The sequence below is a fragment of the Botrytis byssoidea genome (assembly GCF_014898295.1).
Source record: "Botrytis byssoidea strain MUCL 94 chromosome Unknown BBYS_008, whole genome shotgun sequence".
NCBI classification, from domain to species: Eukaryota; Fungi; Ascomycota; class Leotiomycetes; order Helotiales; family Sclerotiniaceae; genus Botrytis; species Botrytis byssoidea.
In genome coordinates, this window is record NW_024065849.1 from 455,116 (window position 1) to 468,568 (window position 13,453).

Here is a 13,453-nt window from a genome sequence, read left to right on the forward strand (position 1 = left end):
CTCAGCAACTTTACTTGATTGTTGTGTATTCGATGTGAGTTGCTTTTAAGAAGAATTCTCTAAGCTCATGAAGTTCTTAATGTCCACTTAAGTAAATCCTTCTCAACGACATCCTCTTTTCTCTTAAGCAACTCATCAATATCCCACCTTGCATCCAGGAACGTTCCATTTATCCATTTCAAATCTTTGATGTTTTTACTCAACCATACACAAAATCCACCACAAAGATCCACGCTATCAACTAGATCTTTGACGTTCATTAGTACTCCCGCAACCTTACATGTTGAGTAGATGAAAAACTTACAAGGTAGGAAAACTTCAGGTGTATTTCCAGCAGCCATCGGCGTTGCTACGGCCCCAGGATGGACAGTAACAGCAACCAATCCCTCATCTCCAAACTGAGAACCTACCATCTCTATAAATCTACTCTGCGCAAATTTACTCACGCAATACCCTGTATTGGCAATGGGGCCATCCGTTAAACCCGCAGCCAACGACCCAATCTGTATGAAACCCTTTGCTCCATTCTCACTCTCTAGCAGTAGAGGTATCAGATAATGCGCACAATTATAAGTCCCAATCATATTTATATCGAAATTTCCTTGGAACCATGCCGGATCACCTTCAGTAACTTTCAGAGTCACGGGACCCGCATATCCAGAATTGGGAATACAGACATCGAGGCGACAAAAACTTTCTTTGATATACTTTGCAAGGTCTGAAATATTGCTGGATGATGCGATATCACATGAAAATATTTCGACTCGTGTTTTGGGGGAGATGACACGAATCTTTTCAGCAACGCGAGTAAGTTCGGAGTTGTTGCGAGATGCTAGAATAATACCGGAGGCTCCTGCTTGTGCAAATGAATAAGCGATATGCTCGCCTATGCCAGAGCTAGCTCCTATTACACAGACAACGAAAGGACTAGGGAGTGAGTTGTTGGCTGGAGTGGTGGCGGGTGTGAGTGTTTTGTGTCGGGTAGCTGTAAAGGTGTTCATCGTTTCATTTGTTCTTAGGATTGGTTATAAGGATACTGTTTGATTACAATCAAGAGAATGGCCATGAAGATTATATTACCTTAAAATCTTTGATCCATATTTCTAGCATACCATGATGGTTAGGTGGCTGAGCTTTCGACTCATAATGAGCAAGTGGGATGGGAAATTTGATTGGCTGCGCAATAGTGGGGGTTTTCCGTCCGGTAAGTCAGTAGTGCTTTAGGCTATCCGAACCCTTTAATAAGTTTCACCGTCCACAATTAATGATTTTGTTGAACGAGGTCTTCAATGCAAAATCACTGCTCTATTCAAGGCATGCAGTTGGGGGGATAATAATAATACAATGATTATTGGCTGCGTTGATTGGACGAAAAGCCGATGTCTCGTTTAAATCGACACTTTAATGTGATCAATACCGACTTCAAGCAATTCCGGACTTCTACTGCTTCCCTAAAAACAGTGAAGTTCTGGAAGTTTTAAAGATAGATGAATATTAGATAGTCACGTTTTCATGAATACAATCTCATCCACTGGAAACTCTTCAACTCTTTTCAGGGGATTGAAAGGGCCTAGCAAATTACAGAAAAGTCTGCTCTTCCCCGAGAAAACGGATATAATCAATCTAACTTCTTGGCTATACAGACATGATATGAGTTCAGATAGGACTGCATTGCAATTTCATGTCATGTCAAGCTATTTTTCGATCGCCATTCATCTTGTCAATATACCGCATGCTATCATAGATCAATTCCACGTTGTCTGTCTCATCCGAAATCTCTATCAACTATGTATCAAATGTTCAGCTCAGAATAAAGGAAAGGAAATCTGCTTAGATTCGTCGAACAAATCATGCAGTGTGAATTTTCATGGTTTGATAAGAAGATTGATATCACAGCCCTATCAGACGGAAAAACTTTTCATGTTTGAGTGGGAGATGCAAGCTGATGTGGTAAATTTTCTAGACTACTCGTCTATCTGTCGAGTGGATAAAAGTTCTGTAACTGTTCGAGTCGTAGCGAAAGGTTGTCTTCAATAATTTCTGAGGGGGCTTATCAGAGTATGACCCTTTGAGTGAATATCACTATTACAAAAGGTTTGAATGATGAAATAAAAGTCTAACTTGACTTTCGTTAAAGTTTTCTATAAATGAGGTCCAAGGAATGGTAAATCAATGACACGTAAAACTTGTGATTCAAGCGATTATTGGTGGACACAATATCCCTTGTACTGACTGCAAGTGTTGCTGATATAGAGATCAAAAACACGAGAAGCTTTCTGCAGCCAATTTTCATGGAGACCGTCATGTCGGTTTTCAATACCTGTTGTTTTCAGGGGAGCATTTTGCCTCGATAAGGTAAATTGAGTCTTGATATCATGAATCCTACGCATGTCCTTGGCCGGACGACCTAAACCATCAACAGTCAACAACTACGACCATTCACATTCCGTATCATATAATCACTTTCTATGCTTAGGTATCGCTTCAATCGATGGCAAGATCTTTGGGAATTGAAAGACGACAGCTATTACAAGGCACGACAGTAATCATCTCGACAGGCTTACCAGCACATGCCACTAAAAGCACCGAATACATGTACCTCCGAGTTTCCCGGACGCCTCTAACTCACTAGATGCCATCATAAAGCAGGTGAAACAAGGTGAGGATTAAAAACGAGTAATTTTCACGTATTCATATCCACAACTTGCCGTCTGTGGGAAGATCGTGATCACGATTTGCAATCCAATCCTTTGAGACATACAACCAAGATCCTGGGGTTATACATTATTGGCCGAAGCAAAAAAGGGGAATTTGATAGGATAGGATTCGACTTCTAATGGTGCTAGCCATTGAGTCAGAAAATGAATGCTATTGTAGGTGGATATGAACGTTATCATACATGATCGGCCAGGTATCTTTGAGAACCAAAATGACATGACGCATCTAAATTCTTCATTACCTCCCAGTATGACAGGACTTTGTCTCTGAGAGATTCTCGGCCTTTATATGACTACCAATGAAGACTTCTTGTTGAGGATGAGACCTCTCACTTAACCAGCAGTTAAACTGTTCAAACAGGAAACAGCTGCTATCTTTGCTATGCATTCAACGCATTTCATTGATGAACAATTTTCGAAAACGGAGGCCTACCACACAGAAGCTGACCTCAGCACGAAAGCTCAGAACTATTTAGATTCGTGAAGGAATACCAACTGCATGTAATTCCAATCTCTTGTCGCTTGTTTGTGTCAGGAGGTCGGAAGAATGCCGGGACCGATACCAAATGCTGCACCCGTCACATGACCTTTAGATTTCCGCTTTACGCGACTTTTTATCCAGTCGCGGTCAACGCGTCTTCCATCTATCATCTCCCATCTTTCAACAGCACCACAATCTCAATATTTGCCTTTCACCCGCTAACAACGTCAATCATGTGTAAGTGTCCCCGCGCATCACTCCAAAACTCAAAACTTACTCGTACCCAGCAAACAGCTACGGATACCAAAATAATTATTCAACCACCAGTTACGGCGCACAAGGCGGGGCAGATGGTGGTGGATTTGTTCAAGGAGGATATGGTGGATCGCAGGGAGGAAGCCAAGAAAGTCCTGGAGGCTCAAAGGTATGTCTTGCTACCTATGAAGTCATATTAATATACTAATGAGACATTTAGACATATGGTAAAGATACATTACGACCAGTAACCATCAAGCAAATCCTCGAGGCAGTGCAACCACATCCCGATGCAGATTTCAAAATTGATGGATCGGAAGTAACTCAAGTAGGTATATTCCTTCCTATTATACTATGCATTGCCATCATCTATCATCAAACAAGCATACTAACTTCTCACTATTAGCTCTCATTCGTTGGCCAAGTCCACTCTATCTCCACCCAAGCCACAAATAACACCTACAAAGTCGACGATGGTACCGGTCTCATCGAAGTAAAACAATGGATCGACAACGACGCTGCTCCCGAAAACGCAAGACCTGTGCCGGAAGAAGGAAAGTACATACACGTATGGGGACGACTCAAGTCTTTCCATGATAAACGTCATGTAGGAGCTCATATTATTCGACCCGTTCTCGATATGAACGAAGTGACATTCCATGGATTAGAAGCTACTCTGGCACATTTATATTTCACTCGCGGTCCTATCGATACAGCAGGTGCTATGACAAAGAAAGAGGGAGGCGATGGAATGTTTGTTGATTCGTATGGTGGCAATAACATGGGAGCTGGAGATGCTTCTACGGGTGGTAAAATATTACCTGCGAAGGTATCTCGCAATTCCAGAATGGTTTTCGATCTTTTACAGTCAGAGCCCCAAAACAATGAGGGTTTGAATGTAAATATGATTGCGACCAAGCTTGGTATGCCAGTTGCAGATGTCTACAAGTGCGGAGATGAGTTATTGGCGGAGGGTTGTATTTATACAACGGTTGATGATGAGACGTGGGCTGTGTTGGAGTACTAGAGGATGGAAGATTACAGCATCAATGGCGTTGTAGGATGGGATTATGGCATCTATGTAAAAGTAATGGCTGCATATGAATGAAATATGATTCTATGAGATGATATACCAGATGAGAGTCTTGGATTGCTGATATTAGGTAAAAACAATGATGACATCGTTGCATTATCCAATATCCGAACCGACAACTCAGATAAAGCTTGTCTGATTGCTTCAAGGTGAGGTGCGTATTTGTTCATGCAAAAGGATTTTACCCAAAGAGAGCCATATCCGACGAACCACAAAATTTTCCAGAATAATCATGGTATCTTAAAAGCGTCGATTCGATAAGGAAAATTAATATCAGAAGCAGAAGTCAAATCGTAATGACACCACCTACTCAATCATCTCAACATTGACACCCTCCTTTCCCTCGATAGTCTCTCCCAAAAATTTCGGTTCTCTGACCATGATTTGCATCTTAACCGGCTTGACCCCTCTTTTCATCACAATATCCTCCTTCCACTCGAAACCCAACTTACGATAGTAGCTCAAATTAATCTCTGCACTTGACTCCAGATAAGTAGGACGATTTTCACGGTCCGCTCGATCAGTCATATGTTGGATTAATTTCTTCGCGTATCCTTTTCCTCGAGCGCTAGGTTTACTGCCGAGATAAACGAGGTAGTAGAAATTGTTATTGCGCTCACCCATGACGTCGTCAATGGTATGGTGGAGAAGGGGCAGAAATTCATCATAGAAACGTTTGCGGCCTTCCACGGAGAGCTTAAAGTAGAGTTTCCAGAGACCGCTGCGGAAAAAGGTAAGCCAATCGTCCATGTCTTGACCGGGAGGCATCCTGTTGATTTGTTAATTCGTTATTCAGAGATCGTGGATCTTCAGAAGACTTACCATAGAGCGACTGCATCGTAGTTTGGACCAATGGTAGTCACTATGCCTTTGTAGCAATGAGCAGCGGTCATGTACTTGATTATATCACAATGAAGTTTCCATTTGTATTCCTCGGAATAAGAAGTCATGTCATCGGTATCAAGGAAGTACCTTGCTACTTCGTCTGTAGCAAAAGCTTGAGCGAGACACTGAGCCGCTCCCTCGCACTCCGAAATGCTTACTACACGAACCTCCTCCGTTGTAGCCGGGGAAAGGCTGCGCTTCTTCTCAAGGAAATTCATGGTCGTACTATTATCCTCAATAACATGCGCCATGATTACGATTTATCTATAATATATCTTGAGATATTGGAATAATTCTGCAGATATAATCTGTTAATATGGCATTTGGAGGTATTTAGAAAGACAGAGAACGAACAAGAATCCGGTTTATTAGCTGGCCTATTTAAATCGCCTGTATGAACTATCGAGAGCTGGGTTCTCGATACCGTTATGTACCGAGATGGGAAACGAAGACAGTTGAGACTTTGGCGGAAATCAACCGACATCAATGTAGATGTTTATCAAACTCGGGTTACTCTTCAACGGGAAAAGTTGTATGATTCTTCGAAATCACGCTTCGTCTACAGTGGGTAGATAGACTTTGGACGTTGGTTGTGTAGCTATGGGAGTCTTACGCCGGACAAGTGCTGACTTTACTAAATCGGTCGATACGAGGTGAATTGAGGAGAAAGAATGATCTTGTACTGTCTTGTGTTTCCTTGGGAGACTTGATGATTTATGTTACAGAAAACCGGTGATTGTGATTGTAATTGTCTGCAGAGATCAATGAATTGGAAAGCAAGGAATTCCGAGAAATGGCGATTGGGTCGAGGTTTATGTAGTTATCACTACGAACTCAAAACGTTAAGGTAATCCTCAACGATAACCATGCCACAATTAAACACTGCATAACTCCACTTGTATGCTAGCACGAGGTAAGCATAAAGATTGAGGGCAACCAACAGGATCGAGTGTGTGAAATCCCTTGGGGCAAGTGTAGCCTGCCGCATGATTCTTGGAAAATTCCATGAGCTGATTGGATTGATATCAACCCTTAAACAATCAATACATGGATACTTTACTTGTTAAGTTTGACAAGGGACGCCATGTGCGATCATCTGGTCCAAAGGGTCTGTGGCTGGACCTCCCAAATCTGGTTAGATATCGGAGTAATCTTTGAAGGCTGTCGCGCCCCGTCCGCCGACTTTGATACGATCCTACTCCACTCCACTGAAGGGAGATAAGATGAATAGCGTGGAACAGCGACGAAAATAGGAATTGAGTAAGCGAGATAAAAGGATGGATGGATAAGAAAGATAGATAGTATTAGATGAAGAAAAGTAATCATAAGTCAAAAGTCAAAAGTAATGTAAAGATAGAAAAGAAATTGGAAACATGCAAAAGTAGGACGTATTGCGTTGCATATTGTCAGACACAGAATGTCCGATTGGAATAAATATTCGGGATTGGCCCGCGTTGATCGTACTGGATGATATTAATTAGGCGTAATCAAATGATTCGCTTTTCTGTTGGGTATAAACTTGGTATCGCGATAAACCTCAAGGCCAATATGCAATGTGCATCATGCATGGTGACATTCTCAGCTCCTCAATAACTCCTCCATATTCATTCATCTTCAATTTGATTTGTCCCTGCAAGATCGTCCTCACATTCTTCTGATATCTTGCTCATTCATATACTTCTCGAGATCGGTGTCTTTGTGCTCCCACCATTCAAATAGGAGAGAGTTGCAGATAAGCTTGAACCAAGGTGTAAACTTCAAAGAAGGATCGGTGAACATAGTCTTGAGTCCATCGGCAGAAACATACCGAGTATCGCGGACTTCGTTCATGTTTGGCTCGAGGTCGACATCAGCGGTAATAAAGAGAATGTAGTCAACTAAAAAGATTGTCAATCATTAGCCATTACACATCATAAAGGATCACAAAAGCGGGTTGACATACTTTCATGCTCTCCCCATTTTCCGTCACTGGGTGCTTTGTAGTGGATTCTGGTCAAGAATTTGAAGTCCTCGATGGGTACCTGCGCAGGTTTGATACCAAGTTCGTGATCAAGCTTTCTTTGCGCTGCTCTCTTGACTCCCATGATAGCTTCAGTCAACTCAGAACCGCCTTCACCAGGTATGCCAAGAGGATGGGAGCAGCAGGTGTTAGTCCACATATCGGGGAATGTGATCTTTTCGGTCGCACGTTGTTGGAGTAGTAATTCATTCTTGGAGTTGAAAAGAAAGACGGAAAATGCGCGATGCAGGAGGCCTTTGTCGATGTTTGTCATGAGATGACCTAGAATGATCAGTATATGAGAATCGGAAAAATGCTTGATTCTCTTCTCTTACATATCTTCTTGCTGAAGTTTCCAATAGGCTTATCATTTTCGTCTAGAACAATGCAGACTTCATCCATCAATCTGATCTGCTCTTCATCGTGTCCTTCAAGTTCTGCAGAGCTCGTGTCAATGTCAGGGAAAAGTCGAAGAATACTCTGAGCAGTAATTGGCTCAGCGTGTGTAATTGTAGTTGTAGTAGACATGGTGAAATGGAGGGAGGGTGGTGGTCTTATGGTATTTTGAAAGTCCTTCCTTGGGATTAGATTGTTCAGAAATGGCTCAAGGTATTAATAATAAGGGGAACAGGGACAAAATGCCTCAAGCAATTAAATTGCGGGCGCTATTCCCGCCTGAGTAATTGGCCAAAGCCCAAAGGTTAAAATTGGCGGGGAAATTTAGTCACTCGAGTCACTGAAGGCTGTCAATTGAATTTTGACACCTCAGGCAATAGAGGGGCAGAAAAAAAAAAGTTTGTTTGAATTTTGGTCGGCTCGGAAACCAAAAGAAATTCGAATCTACGAGTTCACATATCGATATCATCTGGAAAAAAGACTTCGCATTTTGTATCTCAACACAAGTTAATCAATTCGATTCAATCGAGTATCATATCACATCACATCACATTAATCTGCTTTGCATTCGAAAAATCAATATGGGAAAAGCTTCTAGAAATAGGACTAAGCATCGCGCTGATCCTACTGCAAAATCTGTCAAGCCCCCCACCGACCCAGAGCTTGCAGCCATTCGGGAGAGTAAAATTCTACCAGTTCTCCAAGACCTACAAAGTGCAGACCAATTGAAGAGATCGACCGCCGCGACTGCTATTGCGAACCTCGTTGACGATACAAAATGCCGAAAGCTATTTTTGCGAGAGCAGATTGTTCGAATTCTGCTCGAACAAACCCTTACAGACTCGAGCATGGAAACCAGAATCGCAGGATGGGGAATAATGAGGAATTTAGCATTAGAAGAAGAAGCGGACTTTTGTGTGCATTTATTCAGACAGGATATTCTGACTGCAATTGAGGGAGCTGTCAAATCAGTAAGCAGTCACAGTAATCCCATTGTCCAATCATTACTCTAACAAAAGTAGATTATCGAAACTATCGATTCAAAAGACACTCCGTTATCGAAAATACCAAAACCTCAACAAGATCTCTTGTGGAGTCTTACAAGTTCTGTAATAACACTGTTAACATCCCTGTCTGAAGCAGAGCTTGAAATTGTCGAAGCTATATCGAAATTATCTACAATTATCAACTTTTTGTTTGGATTATTGTCACTCGATACAACTCCATTGGAGATCAACAATGAAGTATTATCATGTTTAGCAGCTTTAACAGAAGACAACAAGACCTTGGTCGAGTTTATTACAGAGCAGAAGGATTGGTTCAAACTACTGATGCAATTGAAGAATTCTGGTGGATTCAAAGGCGTTGCTACTTGTGGAGTACTTCATAACATATTTACAGCAATGAACTGGGCCGATGACAATGCTCCCATCGACGGCGCCTCGGATGCTATTCTTCTCCCGACTTTGATCAAGTCAATGCAACAAGCACAACAGACAAATGGTGCTAATGGTACAAACGGCCACAGGACAAATTCTAGCCCCGAACGAGTCTTGCAAATGGCCTTGGAAATTACCGCATCGATTGCAACTAGCCTTCAAGAAGCTCTTGAACTTGGAAATGGAAAGGAGGAGGTGTTTGAAGGATTTGGTGATGACGAAGAAGTGGGTGAAGACCAGATGGTTGACGGCGATGCAGATTTGTCGGAAGGTGAAGAAGGTGACTTGAGTGACGGGGAGAACGAAATGACACAGGAGGATATCGAGGCTGACATGGATATGGTCTTGGGAGATGATCCAGAAGATGAGGAGACGTCTAATGACCAGGATACACTTCATCAACTTGTTCAGGTCGCTTGTCCTGCAGTTATAGCTCTTACACAGTTATCTGAGGACTCAAAAATGGAGGGTGATGATGTACAAACTCCTGCTTTGGCAGCTTTAAACAACATCGCGTGGACCGTCTCATCAATTGACTTTTCTAAGAGCCATCTTGGTAGCTTGCAAAAATCATGGGCTGGCCTCGCCCAGCGTATATGGGATGAGGTCGTGTGTCGTGTACTTGCATCCAACACGGCGAACGTTGAACTGGCTGCCTCCATTACAAGTATTGCTTGGGCTGTTTGTAAGAGTGTTCAAGGGCGTGTCCAGATACGAGCGGATGAACACAGAAAGTTTATGGCTCTCTACCATGCTTCTAAGGGCTTCGAAACCCCAACCGACTCCAAGGCTTCTAAGAAAGACGCAGAAAATCTTGATGATTCAGCTTTCCAGTCCTTGGGGGTCAAGTGTATTGGCGTCTTAGGTAGTCTTGCCCTCGAGCCCGCACCTATCGAGCTCAATCGAGAAATTGGCATTTTCCTAGTCACTCTCATTGCGGCTGTTCCCGAAACCCCTGCGGCGCATGCGGTGGAAGCCTTGAACGAGATTTTCGACATTTATGCCGACAAAAGTTATTCATTTGACCAATCGGTTTTCTGGGGAAGTGGATTCGACAAACACTTGGAGGAAAGTTTGCCTAAGTGCAAAAAGATGGCTAAATCAATCGACAAGAGAAAATCACCAGAGCTTCGTTCGAGAATTGATGAAGCAGTATTGAATTTAGCGAGGTTTTTGAAGTACAAGAAAACAGAAAAGTCGAGCTAGGATATAGATGATGGGATATAAGGACTAGGATAGTCAAGCTACGACACACAGAATGTTTCTTCATATGCTAGATTAATCCGACAATGATACCACAAGTCCTTTTTGATTCGTTCGCTGAGTGAGACAGCAGTTTGAAAACCACAATCTATGGTTTTGCTTATTTATTCAACTTTGAAGTTTGATTTGGATTTTGACGTCAACAATTAAAAATTATTATGGAGACGAATTAGGCGCAGGGCTTACTCGCCCAGCATAATCAGAGTGGGTGGGCTGTGCATGGAAGGTCTCGAATCATTCTACCCGTTTCCCGTTTCACTTCCACAAAATTCCGACTTTCCCGTTTCTATAACTCTTCAGTGAACCATCATGTTCATGGAAAGTCATGGGTATCGGTGCATAACATCATCTCAATAGAGTATTTTGTCAATAATGCTAATTGTCGAGATAGGAATATCGTCATTAGATGGTATCCATCGATGCGCCCCAGGCTGCGGCTCAGCAAATCTCATGTCACCCCTGTCTGAATGGGGGCCAAACTTGAAGAAAGTACATCATCACGGCCACCATAATCATCAACCCTCATGCAAATTCGCAACAAGCCACTGTCAGCCTCGCGAAGGAGAGCTTCCCTTGTGCAATTTTTGGCTTGAATATGGTCAGCCACTTTTACTTGTTCCGTGTGCTTGACACTCCATGGCTTGATTCAGTATGTTTGCTCCAACTTCTCAGCCTCGGTGGCGAACGTCCAAACAAATGAATGTGTGATGAAGTTGGATATGATTGCATTGGGAAATGAAGTAACACGGGGATCTTAATTATACAGTGTGTAGACCGGAGCGAGCCTAACATGGTCCCTGTCCGGCTGGACTGGACACATCGTGAAGGTACAAGTACCAGCATGTATATGCAAAACCGTCCCAGTGTATCGGTAATAGGGGCGTTTCATTGTTGATGGTAAGGCAATGCTGTGTAATGAGCCATTTTCCCAACCGGTTCTCTCCTCCTGTGTGCAGAAATGCTGTGTGGAGAATTCATGCATGTAACATGGAATGTGTGAACGAATTTAACACTTTGTATAAGTAAGATGGTCATATCGCCTATCGGGATTCTACTTCCATTTGCTTGTACTTCTTAGTCTTGTTCTAGCTTGCTTAAGTATCCGAGCTACGTGGATACGTATACATGCGTTTACGAAGCGGATTGGATAAGTCTAGCGAGCGAGATAGTCGGAATCAGCCTGCTGAAGCCGCAAATTTCGGTATGGAGGAACATCCTTTTACAGATTTTGGCTCAAATGGCGCAGATGTTGGTTCTTCGAGGCAGAGGTGAGTTTGTCTACTTTTCTCTTATGCTCTAGTTGCTTGTGGAAATAATGAGCTAGGCTAATGGCGTGCTGTGAAGTAATGGATCGCCATCCGAGCCTGACACTCGGAACTGTGATATTTCCGATGGACAGCAGGCACAAGACATAGTCCTCTCTAGTCAACATGGGGATTATCAAGAGACTCAAATGGCATCATCATATCATATTCAAAGATCTTGCTCAGTACCATCATCATTTTATGACCCAACTCTCTATCCCGAGCCTTCTATTCCTGTGTCATATCATGGTACATCTGCATCAAATTTACAGCCGTATACTACTATAACTACAACTGCCTCTCAACCTCAACTTCAACATAACGATCCACCCTTTATGCCATCTCACATTAATGCACCTCAGCCTGAGTCTATTTACACCTCCGCCTCACCTTCTTACCCCTACCCGCCGCCACCACCAGTTCCTACACCACCGCCTCCCCCACACTTTCATCGCTTTGATCCCTCTCATCATTATCCCCAAGCTCATCCACTATACCACCAAGCCCAAAACCAAAACCACCTCCCTCTCACTCAGCCTCAAGCTCAAACACAGCACGTCCCATCTATTGGATCAGACTTCCCGCCTCTTCTCACTTCCCAAGCCCAACTGCAGACTCGACAACCCCATCACCAATTTCAAGGAGGTCCCTGGTCTCCACTCTCCGCTCAAGAATCCCGCAAACGCCGCGCTTCAGACGCGTTGAGTACTGTAGAACTGGGAGTTCCTGACGCAGATGTAAATTGGGGGTATAAGGATAAAATGGGCCAGGAGCTCGATTCTCTGGAGATGCAAAGTAGGAGTATGAGGAGGAGGGACGAACGGGGTGAGGGTAGCGAGGGGAGAAACGTTCCAGGAAGCAACAGAAGAAGTAGAAGAAGATTGAACTATGAAGATGTAGGAAATGGAAGTGCGGGACGAAGACAAGGAGGAAGAGATGAAGATGAAGATGAGAATGAAGTTGAGTACGAAGCAAGAATGACGCGAGGGGAAGAGGAAGAAAGAGGTCGAGGAAATGGACATGCGTTTTCTTGAGTATGGAAGGTCCCGACAAGTTCAATCTGGATGGATGACTACAACTATACGATTTTTTCTATTGTTTTGTTTGGATACGATGTTTCGCTTTCTTGTTTTCCGAGCACCATTTTCTGATTTCATTATCGTTTTTCATTATCGTTTTTCATTATCGTTCGTCATTATCGCTCGCAATTTTCTATTTCATACTTTCCTTAGATTTTCACGGAGATTTAGCTGTACTCATTTTTCACTAGAAGTATTTGAAGGATTTAGATTTTTTGTGTAATTTTTTTACAGAGTCAGAGTGTTTGTTATGCAAAATCACAAGTTTTTCCTTATTAAGTCATTAGTTTGTATTGGTAGATGTTCAGATAATAGAGAGAATTGACATTTAACATTGAGATTGAATGAAGTGATCGATTTATACATATATTGATGCGAACTAGATGCTAAATGTGTTTGGTGTACTCCCCCAAAACAGAAGATATTCGACACAAATTTCAACATGGAAAAAGAATGATCCTTTAGTCTAGAAATATGACCAGAGAAGATAGCAATCTAATGCCATTTTCAATCTTGTATATAGCCATACTATACGAAAGCGA

General features: G+C 42.6%; 6 protein-coding genes across 6 annotated transcripts; 3 read left to right on the forward strand and 3 right to left on the reverse strand.

Moving 5' to 3' along the window:
• Nucleotides 1-65: 65 nt before the first annotated feature.
• On the reverse strand, nt 66-1,088 carry EAE97_004755 (uncharacterized protein; the record flags this gene model as incomplete). The annotated part of the gene is made up of 2 exons (XM_038875267.1): nt 305-1,088; nt 66-247 (listed from the first exon to the last, which is right to left on the reverse strand). The coding sequence occupies exons 1-2, from the start codon at nt 999-1,001 to the stop codon at nt 66-68; spliced, it is 879 nt and encodes a 292-aa protein (XP_038733624.1). The 5' UTR covers nt 1,002-1,088.
• A 2,343-nt stretch (nt 1,089-3,431) lies between these two features.
• EAE97_004756 (uncharacterized protein) lies at nt 3,432-4,480 on the forward strand (the record flags this gene model as incomplete). The annotated part of the gene is made up of 4 exons (XM_038875268.1): nt 3,432-3,435; nt 3,486-3,622; nt 3,674-3,781; nt 3,860-4,480. 4 exons carry the CDS (start codon nt 3,432-3,434, stop codon nt 4,478-4,480), a joined length of 870 nt encoding a protein of 289 aa, XP_038733625.1.
• Nucleotides 4,481-4,852: 372 nt separating this feature from the next.
• Nucleotides 4,853-5,682, reverse strand: EAE97_004757 (uncharacterized protein; the record flags this gene model as incomplete). Its single annotated transcript, XM_038875269.1, has 2 exons — nt 4,853-5,315; nt 5,369-5,682. The coding sequence occupies 2 exons, from the start codon at nt 5,680-5,682 to the stop codon at nt 4,853-4,855; spliced, it is 777 nt and encodes a 258-aa protein (XP_038733626.1).
• Nucleotides 5,683-6,234: 552 nt separating this feature from the next.
• Nucleotides 6,235-8,100, reverse strand: EAE97_004758 (uncharacterized protein). The gene is made up of 3 exons (XM_038875270.1): nt 7,766-8,100; nt 7,374-7,712; nt 6,235-7,308 (listed from the first exon to the last, which is right to left on the reverse strand). The coding sequence occupies exons 1-3, from the start codon at nt 7,956-7,958 to the stop codon at nt 7,076-7,078; spliced, it is 765 nt and encodes a 254-aa protein (XP_038733627.1). The 5' UTR covers nt 7,959-8,100; the 3' UTR covers nt 6,235-7,075.
• Nucleotides 8,101-8,407: 307 nt separating this feature from the next.
• Nucleotides 8,408-10,471, forward strand: EAE97_004759 (uncharacterized protein; the record flags this gene model as incomplete). Its single annotated transcript, XM_038875271.1, has 2 exons — nt 8,408-8,797; nt 8,849-10,471. 2 exons carry the CDS (start codon nt 8,408-8,410, stop codon nt 10,469-10,471), a joined length of 2,013 nt encoding a protein of 670 aa, XP_038733628.1.
• A 1,182-nt stretch (nt 10,472-11,653) lies between these two features.
• Nucleotides 11,654-12,866, forward strand: EAE97_004760 (uncharacterized protein; the record flags this gene model as incomplete). Its single annotated transcript, XM_038875272.1, has 2 exons — nt 11,654-11,796; nt 11,873-12,866. The coding sequence occupies 2 exons, from the start codon at nt 11,654-11,656 to the stop codon at nt 12,864-12,866; spliced, it is 1,137 nt and encodes a 378-aa protein (XP_038733629.1).
• Nucleotides 12,867-13,453: the final 587 nt, after the last annotated feature.